This window comes from Tursiops truncatus, chromosome Y (assembly GCF_011762595.2).
Source record: "Tursiops truncatus isolate mTurTru1 chromosome Y, mTurTru1.mat.Y, whole genome shotgun sequence".
Classification (NCBI taxonomy): Eukaryota; Metazoa; Chordata; class Mammalia; order Artiodactyla; family Delphinidae; genus Tursiops; species Tursiops truncatus.
The window spans coordinates 240,977-259,220 of record NC_133428.1 but is presented as its reverse complement, the minus strand read 5'-3'; the positions used below and the strand labels follow the sequence as shown (position 1 = coordinate 259,220).

The 18,244-nt window shown below is 45.6% G+C and overlaps 1 protein-coding gene across 17 annotated transcripts in view; it reads left to right on the top strand.

The window, feature by feature from the left end:
- Positions 1–18,244, top strand: part of LOC101330847 (transducin beta like 1 X-linked) — a 225,313-nt gene that overhangs the window by 153,634 nt on the left and 53,435 nt on the right. For 14 of the 17 annotated variants that reach the window (XR_012329444.1, XR_012329443.1, XM_073799727.1 and 11 more), the window contains one exon: positions 3,919–4,007. Coding sequence is in view for 3 of the 17 variants with exons in the window: in XM_073799723.1 (XP_073655824.1) it covers positions 17,810–17,867 (58 nt within the window). In the remaining 14 variants the exon portion in view is untranslated. Of the gene's footprint in view, positions 1–3,918; positions 4,008–17,748; positions 17,868–18,244 lie in introns of all 17 variants that reach the window. The other 3 variants (XM_073799723.1, XM_033850225.2, XM_073799725.1) reach the window with 1 other exon arrangement.

Here is an 18,244-nt window from a genome sequence, read left to right as displayed (position 1 = left end):
TATGGAGTATTTGCTTTGTTCCACAGGTTTGGGCAACCAAGAAGGAAGCATTAGGACAATCTATGAAAATATCCCCTAGATAATTCTTTTTGAATCTAAGCCCTGTGTGAAACTGTTACTTCACCTTCTAATATTTCTCCGTAAGAATCAGGCGGAAGTCATAAAGAGATGAACTTAGTCTAAAATCTCTTCTGTTAAAAAGTTTCTTGGCATTATTGGCATTTGGGGGCTGATGAGTCTTCCGTGCAGGGAGGCTGTTCTGTGCGTTGTAGATGCTGAGCGCTGTTCCTGGTCTCTACCCCCTAGGCGCCAGTACCTCCCCTCCTCCACTTGTGACGACCGAGAGATGTCTCCAGACATTGTCTGATATCCTGCAGTCCCCTGGGGCAGAGAGCACAGCCATCCCTGGTTGAAAACCACTGTGTAAAATAGGACACACCATGATAGTTCCATGCTGCTATTAGGGGTTACATACGTGGATCATATCAGATATCAGTGTGAGTAGGTACCTGGGTAGCCAGAGTCACCTCAAGGGGTCCTGGGAAGCCAGAAGTGCAGGCAATTCCCAACTCAAAACTTTGGAGCTGAACTACCTCAGGGGAGGGAGAAGGATTTAGAGTGATAGCCAGGGCTGCAGGCAGAACAAAACCAATCCAGCATCTCTGGTCGCCCTGACAGACTTGGCAACGCTTCTGAATGGAAGAGTAATTTGGTTTGCCCCAAGGAGAGCGACACTGCACTATTCCTTGTCTCTGGCAAAATGATGTAGAACAATACATACCCAAGGGATGGGAAACCGGGGCGCAAACACATTCCTGGACATCAGTGTTCCTAACAGCAGTATTCACAGTAGCCAAATGCCCGTCAACTGGTGGATGGAAAGGTAAACAAAAGGTAGTCCATGCGTTCAACAGAATAGTATTCAGCCATACAGAGGAATGAAGTACTGATACCTGCTGCATTGTGGATGAACCTTGGAAACATTATGCTAAGCGAAAGAAGCCGGACACAGAGAAGGTGTTGTATGGTTCCATTTATGTGAAATGTCCAGAACAGGCAAATCTGCAGAGACAGAAAGCAGGCTGGTGGTGGCCGGGGCGGGGGGAGGGGGAGGGGGATTGAGGACTGACTACTTAATGGGCCCGAGGTTTCCTTTTGGGGTGATGTAAATGTTTTGAGACTTGACATAGGGGATGATTGCACAGCATTGTGAATATACTAAAGGCTTTACGCTTCCTGTGTGGGAGGACTATTAGTCATTGTCTACACCATTCCATGCCAAGAACTGACGGCAACCAGAAAATGAGTCCTTTTTATATTTATTACTACCTTTGAGAGTAAAGAATATATTGCACTTGTTAAAATCGTTTGCGTTTCAGACTTCCCTAGCGGTCCAGTGGTTAAGACATTGCCTTCCAATGCAGGGGGTGAGGGTTCGATCCCTACTCAGGGAGCTGAGATCCCTCATGCCTCACAGCCAAATAACCAAAACATAAAACAGAAGCAATATTGTAACGAATTCAGTAAAGACTTAAAAAATGTGGGGGCGACTTCCCTGGTGGTCCAGTGGCTAAGACTCCGTGCTCCCAATGCAGGGGGCCTGCGTTCGATCCCTGGTCAGGGAACTAGATCCCACATGCTGCAACTAAGAGTTCGCATGCCACGACTAAAGATTCCGCATGCTGCAACGAAGATCCCATGTGCCACAACTAAGACCTGGCACAACCAAATAAATAAATAAATATTTTTTAAAAAATCATTTGCGTTTCACACAAATCTTTTTCAGCACGTAAATTTTTGCCATCACTGTTTTGTTTTGTTTTGTTTTGCGGTACGCGGGCCTCTCACTGTCGTGGCCTCTCCCATTGCGGAGCACAGGCTCCGGATGCGCAGGCTCAGTGACCATGGCTCACGGGCCCAGTCGCTCTGCGGCATGCGGGATCCTCCCGGACCGGGGCACGAACCCACGTCCCCTGCTTCGGCAGGCGGACTCTCAACCACCGCGCCACCAGGGAAGCCCTGCCAGCACTGTTTATTGATAGTGGTTCTATTTAGGTGTTAATAATGGGAAAATCAGGACTGACCAGGGATTGGAAGTTCAGGTTTCTCACTTTAACGTATTATTTCTAGTAACGAACTAATTAATTTTGACATGTTGCATAACCAGAATGTTATTAACCAGTCATATTTCACATTTTTTGTGTTTATAACACACAGATGATGTTAATTACATGTACTGAATTTAACAACTTATATCAAAGATAACCTTCAATTTGTGAGTTACCATCTGTTTTGGGCCAGAGAATAGGAATTTGATACTAAAGCTTTTTCCTGAACAGCTTGTAATGAGAGCTGTTTATATATTAATTACTTAATTGAATTGTTATGGATTTTAATGTTTTAATTTTCAAGCAGTTTGGGGCTTATTGTGGTGACATCTGCTTATATTTTGATACTTTATGGTGTTTAGCAGTTTCATCATAAGGCTCTTGGGTTTACAGCCCAATCCCGAAAATAATTTGCTGTCTGCTTCAGGTTTGCTGTAAGGAGTATCGTCCTATTTCATCTCCACTGCCGAGTTTTTTTCATAATGAAATGTATTTTTATTTTATAAGCAAAGTCAGTATTCCCTAGTGCCTTCTTCAGTCTGGTGCCCTTTAATTTCTATTCAACGAGCTATAGAGGAATTTTGTTTAAATCTTATTATTTTCCTCCAGTGGTAGATTTTTTCAGTTGTCCTGGTTTTATCTTATATATCCTTATGTGGTTTAAAAATGTACTGTAATGAAACTTAAGGGCCTATGAACCTGCTTGTAGAATCCTTTTAGTCTCCTTTCTTTGAACAGTGTAACTGTAAACGTGACTCAGTGGGAGTAATTTACTAGAATTTCCTTAAAACATTTCAAGAGGTTCTGTATACATCCACTAATAAGAAACACCTTCATTCGTAGCCTCACTTATGGATTTGAATTATATTAAACCTGGCACCTCTTTATTATCACTTAAGACTACTGAACAAGAATTTGGAGAAAACAGCAGGCATTTAATTTCCTTAGTTCTTGAGCTTGTAGATAATTTCAACCCTGTAGGAGACTGGATTCACTCACAACTGAAGAGAATTTATGAGGAAGAAGGTAAATATTATTAAGTAGATCCTGGTTGACTGCTTACTGTTTATACTGACTGAAAGGTAAAAATGAGTTTTTGATATGAAGGATTATCTTATGACATATACCCCTGGCTTCTTCAGAAATCCATGCAAGTGGAACCCCTGTGAAACGGAAACGTAGGAAAACAATAATGTAAAAGTTGAGAGTCAGTGCTTGCTTTTGCTTTATTTTAGGGAAGCCAAAAAAGGAAAAAAGGATTCTGACGTTTCTGTGTTTTTTTGAGCACATAAAAGAGTGGATATCTGCACACTAACATGTGTGCCGTGATTATTGTAAACATGTGCCCAGGCAATGTCTGTATTGTCAGAAAAGATGTCTGGAGCATCTTTTCTTCTCTTAAGGGTGTGTACAGTTTAATTTATTGGTTGTATGCGATACGGTCCCTAAAACAAAGATATTTCAAGTGGGCATTAATTATCATTGAATGATAGCAGGAACAGTATCTGAGCTAAAATCAATTTTATTTACTTTGAGACTTTTTCCTTACAAATCTCTACATGTACCATAATACTGACTGGCCGTTTTAATTTCTCCTTTTTCACACTGCAAATAAAACTGCATGGTTTGTGTTAAAGTTTTAGGACAGAGATTATGAAACAGTAAAATGTGTTAAGTTTGAGTTGGGATGAAAATGAAAAACAAGAATAGGACAGGTCAAAGGTGAACAATTCCCGAAGAATTTTAAGGTGTTTTTTGTTGTTACTGTTGTTGTTGTTGTTGTTTCTCAAATCTCTCTGTTTCTCACCAGGCAGGTCCCAGCAGACACTTGGCGTTTTATATGATCGGATGCTGGGGAGCCCACTGGTTCACAGGTCTACACATGAAGTCAGCCTAAAGGTAAACGCCTGCCTTTGATCTTTGTCTTTTACCTGAAATTCGCTTGAAGCAGAGCTGCGTTTTGCCAAAACTGAACACCTTCTGTTTTAAAATGCTTTCTTGAGACGGAGTCTGAGGTCTTTCTCCTTGCTGAAGTTGAAGGTAGTAGATAGAGCATCGTTAAATAATGATGGGTTCTTTAGTCCATTCTACATAACAGATTGGCCTTTTATTGCCTTCTAAGAATTGTGGATGCTGAACCAGCCATTATAAACTTTTCTGGGTCTTACCGGAAGCAGATGACACTTTCTAAAATCATTCCCTCTTGTCAACACGGTGAATTAAAATTAAGCTGCAAAATTAATTACAATTGGGCCCACGAGTCTGGATCTTAGTTGGCCCCTGTATCTTAATGCTATGGTTTATTAGTTTCTTAATACGCTTTGTGTCTGTCTGCAAATTGATTTACTACTTAACCTTGAAACTTCTTAGGAAAGCGTGTAGCTCACTATTTATAGATCTCATGAGAGGATAAGGTGCCCAGAAGAGCTAACCGAACAGTCGTAGCTGCACAGGCATCAGGAGTTGAAGCCCAGGGAGTTCCCTGGCGGCCCAGTGGTTGTCGGGACTTCACACTTGCATTACGGGGGGCATGGGTTTGATCCCTGGTTGGGGAACTAAGATCCTGCAAGCCGCACGGCCAAAAAAAACAATCAACAGTTGAAGCCACATCCCAAACTGAAACTGATGGCTCCCTCCCCGGCCGCTACCAAGAAAAAGCGCTGTTATCTGTTGGTAGATGGGATTCTAGGGTTTGCTTTTATCGTTTACTGTTTTGTGTTTTCTGGTTCTTCCTTTAATTTTTTTACATTAAAAAACTGATAGAACTTTTGTACTTTTAAAAACATCAAGATGGAAATCTGGGGAAGATTTTTGCTTTATTGTTTTAAAGGAACCAATCAGAACTAAAATTATAGACCCAGATTTAATCAAAGTAAGAATCTTAGAAGGGTGGAGTAGGGAGGGTGGGAGGGGGACGCAAGAGGGAGGAGCTATGGGGATATATGTATATGTATAGCTGATTCACTTTGTTATAAAGTAGAAACCAACACACCATTGTAAAGCTATTATACTCCAATAAAGATGTTAAAAAAAAATCTTGTGGAAGTATTTTTGTTTAAAGCCAGATATATAACAAGGTAAAAATGTACAATTGACCCTTGACTGGGTTTGAACTTCACAGGTCCACTTATACATGGATTTTTTTCAATAAACCATAGACTACTGTATACAGTCCATGGTTGAATCCACAGATGAGGAATCTTGGACACAGAGGCCCAACTGTCAAGTTATAAGTGGGTTTTCAACTGCACAGGGGCCAGTCCCCTTAACCCTAAAGGTTCAACTGTATTAGAATTTCAGTATTTTACTTAAATATTTAAAAAGCGTAGTTTGTTTTAAAAAATTATAAAAGGTTAATTGAGTCTGTGACATCAGATGTTGACATCCATGTTGTAACATGAATCCTTTTTATGGCCAAATAATATTCCATTGTATGGACGTACCACATTGTGTTTATCCATTCATCAGATGACGGACATTTGAGGTGTATTTCCTTTTATTGAGTGGTTATGAATCATGCTGCCGTGAACGTTCGTGTACCAGTTTTGTGTGGATGTATACCTTCATGCCTCTTGGGTATATACCTGGCAGTAGAATTGCTAGGTTGTTATGGTAACTCTGTTTAACATTCTGAAGAACCGTCTAACTTTTCCACAGTGGCTACACCATCAGTCAGTATGTTTTGAAATGCAGTTGAACCATATTTTAAATGTCAGAGGGAAGAGGAGAGAGGGGAGGCCTGTTGCTCATGAGTGTTTCGATTTTGTATTAATTCAGTATTTAGGGAACGTAAGCTTTGCTTGGATTGAATTGAATTGAGCACACGCTGACTTCCTGCTGTGGGTGAGGCATTGGTGCTTAGCTTTATAGATGACTCTGGACATTTTTGTAGCCTTTATTTAGCTCCTTGTACAGTTTATACGTGCAGATGGTCATTTGGGACCGTGCTGGGAAATGACACACTGTTGCTTACCTACCACAGTACCCACGGTGCATCCACGAGCTGGGGAGTCATCTGTGTAAAAACCACATGCCCTTCCTCTCTGTGTTGGGTGCTGTGCGTCAGAAAGTGAGGGCTCATATCTGTTCCCCTTAGACTTCCCTAGTTTCAGCAGGTGCCTCCTTTGAAAGCCATTCGCAGCAGACCATGGCTGTGGTGTTTTCTTGGCTGTCCATTTCACTGTGGTTGGTGTGTTCACCAGGAACATCCACATTTCGGGGCATCACCTTCAGGTTCTCAGACAGGAAGATTTCAGGCTGGGAAGCGGTGAGGCAGGTGTGCTCTAATGTGGAAAGGGGAAAATCTTCAGGAGAGCAAGGTTGGCAGACCTTTTCTGTCCAGGGCTCGAGAGTAGATAGTTGAGGCTTTGTGGGCCAGTGGTCTGTGCTGCGGCCGCTCAGTCCTGCCCTTGTCGTGTGAGAGCGGCTACCGATCTTACGCAGATGAACAAGTGTGGCTGAGCGCCAACAAAACTTCACTGATGGACACTGGAATTTGAATGTCATATCAGTTTCATGGGTGGCAAAATAGCATTGTTTTGATTTCCTTTTCAACCATTTAAAAATGTAAAAGCTATCGATAGGTCACAGTCCTTGCAGAATGCAGCTGCAGGTGGGAATTGGCCCGTGGGCCACAGTGAGCCCACCTCGACCTAGAGAAACACACCTGTGTTATTTCTCCCTCTTCTGACTGCAGCCTTTGAGTTGGAGGACATCCGAGGTGCAACTCTGCAAGGTCTGTGGCGTGCTTAGGCCAGCATCCAAGTTGTGGTTCCTCGACGAAAGCACTGCAGATTCTCAGGGAATCGAGACTTGTAGGAATCTGAGGGCCTTCCATGTGAAGGGCGGCTCTGGACTTGTGTAACCGCCGCTGCTCAGATGTTCTCAGCCCTAGGCAGTTCCCCGCCCCTCCCCAGGGGACATTTGATCACGTCTGGAGATGTTTTTCAGGGAGATAGCTTCTGGCATCGACTGGGTGGAGACCAGGGGTGCTGCTCTACAGTGCACAGGGCAGCCCATCCCAGAGATTTCTGTGCTCCCCAAAGTCCGGAGTACTGAGAGTGACGAACCCGACTCACTGCTACTGTCCCTACTTTATTTTGTGTTTTAATCTGAACGGTTCTGTGGCTGTGGAAATTTAAGATGGCGAGCATTTGACTACAAGACTGAGTTCCTGCGTTTGCCGACATAACATGAGACTCATTGAACTCTCAGCAGATGCTTGGGTTCACGATGCTTTAAGTATTTTTCTTTTAAAACTTTTTTTGTTGTTGTCATTCATTTAAATTTAAGCATCAAAATACGCTTTAACACCAAGATTTTTGAGATGCAGGCAGGCTACCTCAAAGGACAAGGCATCGCCCGCCTTAACATCTACGGAGAAAACCACAGGGTTTATTTTTCAGAACTCTGGAGGTCACCTTATATGAGTAAATGACCTCACTTACGACTCCACCTACTGCAGAAAAGGGAATCATCAGGGCCCAAATAAATCCTGCGTTATGTGGGTGAAAATCACAGCGTCTTAGAGGTTTCATAACCAGCCTGTACATATTGCTGAAATTTGTCTGAGGGCCTAGTGCACATGGTAAACAATCCGATTGCAGCCTGTCAGTCTTAGAGATAATTAAAATCTGTACGTTAATTTACAGATTAATCGGAAGCGTTAGCTTACAAGACCCAAGTCATTAGAAAAAGAAGACAGACTACTCTTATGTGGAAGCAGCGGCTGTCTGTGTCTCCCAAGGCACTTTGCTTTGAAATCTTGGGTACCTGAACTGCCATTTCACTGTGTAGGGGAGAAGACTGAAACGATAACTGTGCGATTGGTCTCACATGCATCGTCTGGCTCCGTGATGCAGACTTTCTTAGCAGGGGTTTGCTGTTACTGGGTGGGACATTTTTTAGGAAGGCTTCCTTCTGGGTCTGCCTCCCGATCAGGCAGAGAAGTGGAGGGTGGGGAGGGTTTGCGGCTCAGAGGGTTTGCGAGAGGACCCGGGGGCCGCTCTGGAGATGCGCACGTGGTCTTGGCGGTAACTCCAGGACGGGACGCCTCTCTTGTCACGTCAGCATCCTTCATGGCTCTGCACACAGGGTTGGGATGCAAGGCCCCAGCCAGCCGTTAATTAACCCAGAAGGGCAGCCAGGCACAGAAAGGACCCTCTCTGAATGCCTCACGCAGGGGATGTTTTGGATTTTGTGAAGCGCCGCATTATTTTCGTAACCCGAGAAGACTCCCTTCTCTCTGCTCTCTCGACCCTGCGGCTTTATTTCCTACTCAGCTGGGTTGCTCTCATAGTGATGATTTCTGAAGACGCTGCCAGCTTTTAATGACATTTTAATGAACATGAAAACAGTTCACGTTCATAGGAGAGAATTTGGAAGCTACAGAAAGGCACGCGCACACACACAGATAAAGTTCCAGCGTGACCGCACCCTGGAGAGATGGGTGTATTTTATTATCTTTTTTATATCTTAGAGGGTATCTTTTGTGTGCGTGTGCAAAATGAAATTTAGCGACATGCACGTTCCATCCTGAAACCTATTCTTTTCATGTATCGCCGTATCATGGACATTTTCTCCCATCGTGAAAATCCTTTTGAGGACTGCATCTTACGACACTAGTTCATTTTTATATTTAAATGGCAATTCCACTGCTAGGCCTGTGAACTCTGATAATAAAATGATAGTTCTTTGATTATATTTATAATTTTGGACCATTTGACTCCCAAGTAAGTAAATATAACTGTAAAATGAGTGAAAAATCTTACCTTTGGGGGGATTTTTCTTTTCTTACCATAAAATAATAGACATACTCATTGGTGAATGAAGATATGTCTATTAAAAAAAGAAAAACCACTGTTAACATTTTCCTGTTCCCTGCCCTATCTTTTCTATGTATGTATTCTCCTGTAATCGGGGTCCGACTGTAAGTGCCTTAATTTATTGAATCGCACTCATGCTGTCATCGGACAACAAAACAGCTTTCGGTCCTTCCAGTGGCTACGTATCGGCTTCGTTACAGTTATGCCGGAAGAACAGGTATATGCAGCGTATAAAACAAGCCCGCTTCATCTCCACAAGAAGCTGGGTCCCCGTCAAGATTGTACAGAAGAATTTATATGTAAATGCTGGTGCGTAAATTAAAACTCCTCATCTTAAACTGACCACCGGGAAACTCAGTTTCCGTTTGAAGAGAGAAAAACATTATGGATAAAGCGAGCAGGGAGGTAAGACCCAGTGCGTTCCAGTCAGCAGAGAATTTGTGAAATGCGGAGAGAAGGAAAGTGCCTTGTTACGATGAGGTCATTTCTAGCAGATTTTCCAGCTGCTCTGGCTCTCGGTCCTCAGTCTGCATGGAATCGAGTCCCAAAGCACCCTGGGCCTCGTCCAGAAGATTACTTTAAGAGATGGATTCTTCCAGCGTGAAAGCCAGCAGACTAACAGCGGAGACAAGACATGAGACAAAGTTTCTTCCGTCCCTGCTTTAAAGGATTTTAAGAGAACATTTCATAATGGGACAGATTGTTAAAAGAGAAACTTCTGCCACCAGTGATACCAGCCGAGCACCACGGCCCCCGCCCTGTAATCGCTGTGCGCTTACTTCGCCGTTTCCGAACCAGCCTCCCCTCCTGTTGGCAGGGCACGCGCTTGCCCTCTCTGTCTTCCTCTAGCAGAGCCAGCTCTCAAGGAGCTCTCTTGTGATTATAGCCTTTAAGATAATTAAAGAGCAGTGAAGATTTTGTTGTCTGGGGGCAGTGCTCTCCCTTCCCAGAGCACGAGAGCATATTAAATACTGTAAGTGCATACTCAGTACAACGAAACCCTCAGACACCATTTCTCCTGCAACTGAATTACTTTGTGAACTGGACTGTGAGTCATAGAAGTTTTTGCCACCTTGAAATTAGATCGTGAAAAGGAGAAATACTATAAATAATAATGATAAATAATCTTCCCTTTAGCTTCCTGATGGATTTAACCCCGAATTATTACTTATGTTGGAATACTCATCTTTAGTGGGGCAACTCCAGGGATGTCATCCGTCCGCACTAATTTTTCCTCCTTCTGTAAGCAGAACAGTGAGGGAATGTGTAGCTTTACCTCGCGGTGAAGGCGGTCATTTCTTTTTTGCACACTCACAACGCCAAAGACCTCAAATCAACCTGACTGGAGGTGCCTCGAATCAAAACCGGGTCAGGCAAGAGAATAAACACAATTGCAGTAATTAAGAACTCTTTTTAATTTTTTTCCTTCTTTTGGAGGCCGAGGACGATCTGCCGGTGCTGAAAAAGCTCTCCTTTATTCTAGAGCTGGGGAGGTTGGAAGGCATCCACGGGAGTCGCTCCGGAAGCCGGCGAGGTGCTGCAGTGAGACCCGGCCCTCCGGGTCTCCGTGGTGGGAGTGCCGGGCCGGGAGTGGAGGGCGGCGAGGTGCTGCAGTGAGACCCGGCGCTCCGGGTCTCCGTGGTGGGAGTGCCGGGCCGGGTATGGAGGGAGGTGCTTTCTCGGACGGGCTCTCGACCTGCCGCTGGCCTGCTGACGCGTCACCCGCTGCCAGCTCTGAATCACTTTGGCAAGGGTGCTGTGTTCCTCGGGCCCTTTCAGGGGGCTCTTTGCTTTGGGGATGCTCGCAGGTAGCCGAGTGGGAGTAATAGCCGTCCTACGTCTCTCCTGTGCCCGGCGCCCTGACCTGGGAGTTCGTATAAAAGCTGTGCATCCTCACCACCTCTGCCGGGTGTAACGGCTCTCGTCATCCTCAGTTTGGAGAAGGGAAAACTGAGCCACGTGACCCGCCCTGCAGTCCACAGCTAGAAAGCGATGGAGGTATGATTAGGAATCGGGCCACCTGGCTCTGAGCCACGAGGCCCCCGAGTCCTCCGTTTTGTGCTCTCCTCTGTGGCTCTCAGGACGTTAGTTCCCTTACCTCTAGCCAGTAAGTCCGCGGACACCAGAACCATGACCCTGGTGTACCCCAGCTTTATTGCAGCCAGTACAGGCATTTTGAGCTCCACATCACGTGCCCACAAAGACCATCCTTGGAAGAAAGGACACAGGCCAACTTCTCCCCCACCTCACAGCCCACAGTGACGGCACAGAGGGCCATCTTCCCGCCCTGGGTCCCAGGGAGCACTTGGTTCATCCTTGAAGGTTACCCCCACCCCCACACACAGCTCCTTCCTTTCCTTCCTTTTTCATACTTCTCCGCCAGATCTTGTGTCCGTCAGTCGAGGATTCACCTTCTCCCTCTCCCAGACCTTCCCCCCTCTTCCCTGACCTTCCTCCCTCTTCCCTGACCTAGCCTTCCCTGGAACCCTGCTGCCGTCCCTCTTAGTACCTTGTGGTATAGGTGCGGGGCTTTAACTACAGGGGCTTTTGGTTATTTGCATAGACATCTTACTAACAGCTTCAAGGAAGCGGTGTGTGTGTGTGTGTGTGTGTGTGTGTGTGTGTCTGTGTGTGTGTGTGTGTGTGTGTGTGTGTGTGTGTGTGTCTGTGTGTGTGTGTGTGTGCGCGCCTGCATCTGAGTTTGTTTCATCCTGCCATTGCCGTCGCCATGCCTTGAATATCGTAGGCGCTTGGTAATTTTTTCTATCATCGCTTTGTACCTCATTTATCTCAAGTGCGGGAAAAGCAGGGTGAAGCATTTGCCTGTTTCCATTTGCAGCGGGGTTACAGTAAACACGAGACTGGGGTCCACATGCTCGTCTCCCATGAGGAGTGGCGGCTTCTCACTGTGGGGTCTTCTCGTCACAGAGCGTTTCTTTCTGAAGAGGTGTTTGCAGGAAGTAATGTCCGGCCCTCATGGTGATTGAAGAAAGTCCTTGGCGAGCGTCAGGGCTGTGCTAGTATTTGCAGTTGCAGAGTGCTTCAGAGCTGACAGACACCACCTTCCCACCTGCAAGATGGAACGTGGCTCTCATTTCAGACTCACAGAGGCAGAAAGGAGGCAGAAGAGTGGCTCCCGGGGCCTGGGGGAGGGGGGAGCGAGGAGGTGGTGTTCACTGGGGACAGAGGTCATTGGCGGTGGTGAAGAAGCTGTGGAGGAAGGTGGGGGGTGGCTGCACAGGAATAGGAATGTCCTTAATGCCTCCACCGGGTTGTGCACTTCAGAATGGTCACGATGGTAAATTAAACGTTGTGTATATTTTAACACAATTTTAAAAACAAAACAAAACACCAGACCTGGGAATTGAGCCACTGACGTAAATTTCACCTGTCTGTGTCTGGGGGAGAGAAGCCCGCGCCCGTCCCCGGAACTTTGAATAGCACTGTAATACCAGCACGTTTATTTATTATACATGAAATTATACAGAAAATCCCTGATTTTAAAAAATCCATGATTTTATTCTAACATCTGTCTCTGGAAATTGAGCTCTTGTCTTGGAGAAAAGAGGATAGGTAACTTTTTTTCCCAACCTTATGTAGATCTTGACGAATTTTGTCTAAAGCAGTAGCTTTTGCCAAGTGAAGATCAGCCGTTTTACTCATTTGAGTCAGAATAGTGATGTTGACGCAGTAAAATGACAGCAGCCACCTTCAAGCGCTTTGCTCAGAGGCGCCGCAGTTAGACACCAGTTAATCGTTGGTTTCTCTTGATTTTGCTGTAATCAAACCCAAAGGTTGGCGTGGATTGAACGTTGCTGTGGTTTATGGTCGGTTTAAAGAATGTTCTCCGGTGTGTATTGAATAGTCTCACAATATATATGCACATTTCAGTTCACTGGTCACTGTAAATCCTTTTTTTGGAACTAGTTAGGTTTTAGAAGAAATAGTCATTTAAGAAATTTAAGCCATTTAATTTAAGAAGGTGTTTTATTGGTGGGGGGGACTTTGATCCAATTATTAGATCAGTTTTTTTGTTGTTTTTTTGTTTGTTTTTTGCGGTACGTGGGCCTCTCACTGTTGTGGCCTCTCCCGTTGCGGAGCACAGGCTCCGGACGCGCAGGCTCAGCGGCCATGGCTCACGGGCCCAGCCGCTCTGCGGCATGTGGGATCCTCCCGGACCGGGGCACGAACCCGTGTCCCCTGCATCAGCAGGCGGACTCTAAACCACAGTGCCACCAGGGAAGCCCTAGATCAGTTTTTTTAAATTAATACATGTATAGGCATACCTCATATGTGTACATACATGTACCTCATCTGTACAGTCGTACCTCATAAATGCCACGTTGTACTTCGGAGACATCGCGTTTTTTACAGATTGAAGGTTGATGCCAGCCCTGCAGCGAGCAAGTCAGCTGGTGCCGTTTTTCCAACAGCATTTGCTACTTTGTGTCTCTGTGTCACATTAGGGTAGTTCTTGCACCATTTCAGACTTTTCATTATTATTATATCTGTTATGGTGATTTGTGATCAGTGATTTTTTTTTTTTTTTTTTTTTTTGCGGTACGCGGGCCTTTCACTGTTGTGGCCTCTCCCGTTGCGCAGCACAGGCTCCGGATGCGCAGGCTCAGCGGCCATGGCTCACGGGCCCAGCCGCTCCGCGGCATGTGGGATCCTCCCGGACCGGGGCACGAACCCGCGTCCCCTGCATCGGCAGGCGGACTCCCAACCACTGCGCCACCAGGGAAGCCCGTGATCAGTGATTTTTGATGTTAGTGCAAAAAGATTACAGCTCACTGAAGGCTCAGATTTTGGTTAGCATTTTTAGCAATAAATTTTTTAATTAGGGTATATAGCTTTTTTTAGACACGATACTGTTGCACACTTAATAGACTACAGTATAATGGAAACCTCTTACATGCACTGGGGAATCAGAAAAAAATCCTGTGACTCACTTTATTGCTGTGGTCTGGAACTGAACCACAATACCTCCAGGTGTGCCTATGTTGAGGTGGACCAGTCAGTAGAAACACATGACACTCTTGTGGACCAAGTGGTATGACATCCCTGGTTCTATCGCAGGCCGGGGATGGTTTTTGTTTTCTTTCCTCTGCTGTTTACAAATCAAAAATCCTTTAAGAAGTTAACACCATATTGGGGAAAACACTCTGATCTTGGATTCTAACTTAAAATTTCAGAGAGAAGATGAATCTGGGATCAGAAAGTAGAGAGCTAGAGCTTAAACAGAAATTTTCTTCGTTGGGAAAAAGGCTAATGCCTAAAGAAAAACAGAGGAACGGGCTAACAGAAGGCGTCCATAATTCCCCGTCCCTGGAGGATCTTAAATGCTCTTGCTCCAGAGTCCTGTGCTAACGCTTGTGCAGACACTGCTAATATATATTACAGACACTTGTGGGGTGGGGAACGTGAACCAGGCTGTGGGTGCAGGGGTGTCGTCCGTATGTATCCAAATACTTTCTCCTTAGAAAACGAAGATCTGTATGCTGAAAGACAAAAATCAGCACTTCCCTTATGAAAATGTGATTTTGTGGAAAGGTTTTACATAGACTATTTGAAAAAGCCAAGCCCTTCTGGTGCATTTTAAGGATCCTTTTTAGTAGCGTGGCCATTTCATTAAGCAATGTCTATGAGCTAGCTCCACGGTGTCTTACAATTTTATAAATGGAATTCATTTCAAACACAAAATGCTTAGTTTTCCTGTATAACAGTTGTTCTCAGCCAGCAGCAGTTTAGCAATTTGTAATATTAGGCAATGTCTGGGGGTGTTTTTGATCATCACAACCGTAGGGGATGGAGGGGAGGTTGTGCTGGCGTCTAGTCTAGTGAGAAGAGGCCAGGGACGCTGCTAAACATCCTACAGTGTGCAGAGCGTTCTCCTAACAGAGAATCGTCTGGCCCCAAGTCAGACTCCCTGAGGCTGAGAGACCCCGTTGGTTAGATTAGATTTCACTGTTTATAAGTACTCAAAATGACAGTAAAAGGGAGTTAGGGGTGGTGTCTGAGTGCATTCAGGCTGCTATAACACAGTACCATAAACTGGACAGCCTAAACAACAAACATTTATTTCTCACAGTTCTGGAGGCTGGAAGTCCAAGATCAAGACACCAGCAGATTTGGAATCTGGTGAGGGCCAGATAACACCATCTTCCCTTCATGTAAGGTTTACACTATACTGTAGTCTATTAAGTGTGCAACAGTGTGTTCTTACATGGCAGAAAGAGGGAGAACTCTCTGGGGTCTCTTTTTATAAGGGCACTAACCCATTCATGAGGGCTCCACCCTCATGACCTAATCACATCCCAGTGGCGCCACCATTTACCATAGAGAGAACCTGAAACTGAATTCCTCATGAGAACTGAGTCACCATCATTACTGCCACTCAGGATCATCAAAAGTCTCTTTAGAGCTACACTATTCTGCCATGCACATCTCTGTTATTATTTGTTCCGTCCCTTGAATAATGTTTTATTTTTTCACCTGTATATGCTCTGATTTCATAGCTTTTTATTTAGTCTCAGATATCTTCCTAATGCCATCCTCTGTGTGAGCTCCCCAGAGTTCAAGCAGACGTCTCAGGACAAATGTATATTCTGACCGTCAAATTTTCTTCCCAGTGTCTACAAAAGTGCAGAAATACCACCTAATTAAGTGAAGAAGATAAGTATTTTTGCATGACAAAATTCTGGTAACTACAAATTAAAATCTTTGTCGTTAAGACGACAAAGTGAGAACTGGAGTGTCCCAAGAGGCCACTGTATTAGTTATCTGCTGCTGCATAACAACTGTATTAGTTATCTGCTGCTGCATAACAAATGACCACAAGGTCAGCAGCTAGAAACAACACGTTTATTCTCTCACAGTTTCCCAGGGTTGGGAGACTGGGCACGTGCGGGGCTCCTCTGCGCAGAGTCTCGAGAGGCTGCAGCCACGTGGTGGCTGGGCTGCATCCTTATTTAGAGCTGAGAAGGGAAGGGTCTTCTTCCAAGCCCACACTGTTGGCAGAACTCAGTTTTCTTGTGGTTGTAGGACTGAGGCGCACAGCTTCCTAAAGACTGCCCTTGGTTCCCTCGGCGGTTCGTGTGAAGGCCGGCAGGAGCGTCTTTCTCTAGTCCAGTAAGAGTCTTATACAATGTAATGTAACAATTATAGGAGTGACATCCGGTCATCCTTGCCATATAACCTAACCAGGGTGTGGCATCCGTCTCCTTTGACATATTCTGTGTGGTAAAAGGGAGTCATAGGTCCTGCCCACACTGGAAGGGGAGGGGATTATATCAGGTGGGACTCATTGGGGGGCCGTCGTGGGGTGTGTCCATTATGACAACCTTTAATTCAAATCCTCCCAACTTGAAATGTGCGTTTTGTCCTTTAATCTTGTTCTAAACAAATGGAAATTTAATTGTAATTCAATAATGAAAGATTTGCCACCATAAGGCTGCCTGAAAACGTATGGCGTGGATTCTGAAGACAGTTCCCAAACAGCCTGAAATGTTCAGTATTGACGACATAATTGAAGGAAGCTGCGGCCCTTCTTGGCCACTGCCGTTTGGAGTGAACGCTCTTGCACACGTGTGAATTCTGCTCTGTCTGTGGGTGAAAGAGTTCTATTTGAGTGACTTCGGTCCTCTTTGGGCCAGGGTGCTCATAGGTCTGACTTAGGATTGTGAAGAAAATAAGGCTCTTTCTTCTCGTCTGCCTCAGACACAGAGGCTTCCGAAGTTCTCATCATCCCCTCCCTCCTCCCCCAGGTTTCTACGTGCCTTCCAGTCCTGCGGTCTCGGCCAGACTGATGCAGCCAGTTCTGTGGCAAAACACAAAGGATGTAGGTTCTCTCTGTGTCCGTGGGCTGGCTTCCTGACACCTGGCCTCTGTGTAGAAGTCATGTCAGGGTGACACATACGCTGACTTAGCTCCGCACTGCTGTGTGTCTGCCTTCTCAGGGCCATGTGCACCCTGTAGGTTCAGTGACGGTCAAGTTCATCCCTGAACTTTTATCAGTGGAAGGTGTTATGATTAATCGCTGCTTCAGAGCCACAGGTGTTTTCCAGACCATATGGTCGCCCTGCCTGGGGGTGTCGACGTGCCTGCTGGCCTACCCGGTCGTCTTCCCCATCTGTCTAGGGAAGGGCGGCATCGAAGGCAGCCGCGTCTGTCCTGCGCATCGGGATTCCGTTCAAGCTCGCTGTCGACTGCGTTGTGATCATAACGCACACTTTAGTGAATAAAAAATCAGTGTCTCGGGGCTTCCCTGGTGGCGCAGTGGTTGAGAGTCCGCCTGCCGATGCAGGGGACACGGGTTCGTGCCCCGGTCCGGGAAGATCCCACATGCCGCGGAGCGGCTGGGCCCGTGAGCCATGGCCACTGAGCCTGTGCGTCCAGAGCCTGTGCTCTGCAACAAGAGAGGCCACAACAGTGAGAGGCCCGCGTACAGCAAAAAAAAAAAAAAAAAAAAAAAAAAAAAAAAAATCAGTGTTTGTTCTCATTTTCTGTGGTCCCTGAGTTTGTCTCCATTAGTGGTTTATATATGAGTCCATGCCAGCATTTATAAAATACACCAACTCATCTTTTTTGGGAAAACTTTCACCTGTATGAATGTGTCTATATATACATGCACACACACACACAAATATAAAATCTTTATGTAATCACGAAATACAACACGGATCAGCCATTAATTACCTTCACATGGACAACATCCTGAGTATTGTATTTTTTAATCATCTCAGAAAGAATGCAGTAAAAAAAAAAAAAAAACTACAAGCAGTGCTTCAAAACTCTCTTCCACTTTCTCCTCTCAGCGTTCTCACAGAAGGTGGCCCCCGCTTCGTAAAGACCTCATCGCCGCGAGGTGAGGCTAAGATGAGCATAACCAGTGACGAGGTGAACTTTCTGGTGTATCGCTATCTCCAGGAGTCAGGTAAGACGGAGGCTTCCTGTCCGTAGGAAATCGTCTTCCACATGCCAAGTGCAAGGCGAGCAGCCATGCACTGGTCGAACACTCAGGCGCTCAGAACACTCTTGTTCAGAGGATTACAGCAGGGAGGAGACGGTTCTGGGGCCGTCCCATTCCGGGGGCGGGATGAGGCAGTATGTTCTTTCCCCTGACGTTTCTGTTCACGTGAAATCAGATTGGAATTAAGATCAAGAGCAGTTGTGATAGATACGGTGAGGGGCGGGGGTGATTTGGGGTTCCTGGCCCCCAGCACAGGGAGGGCATTTATGGGCTGGTGTGTACATATGGTGTGTATATATGGGGGTGGGGTGATTTGGGGTTCCTGGCCCCCAGCACAGGGA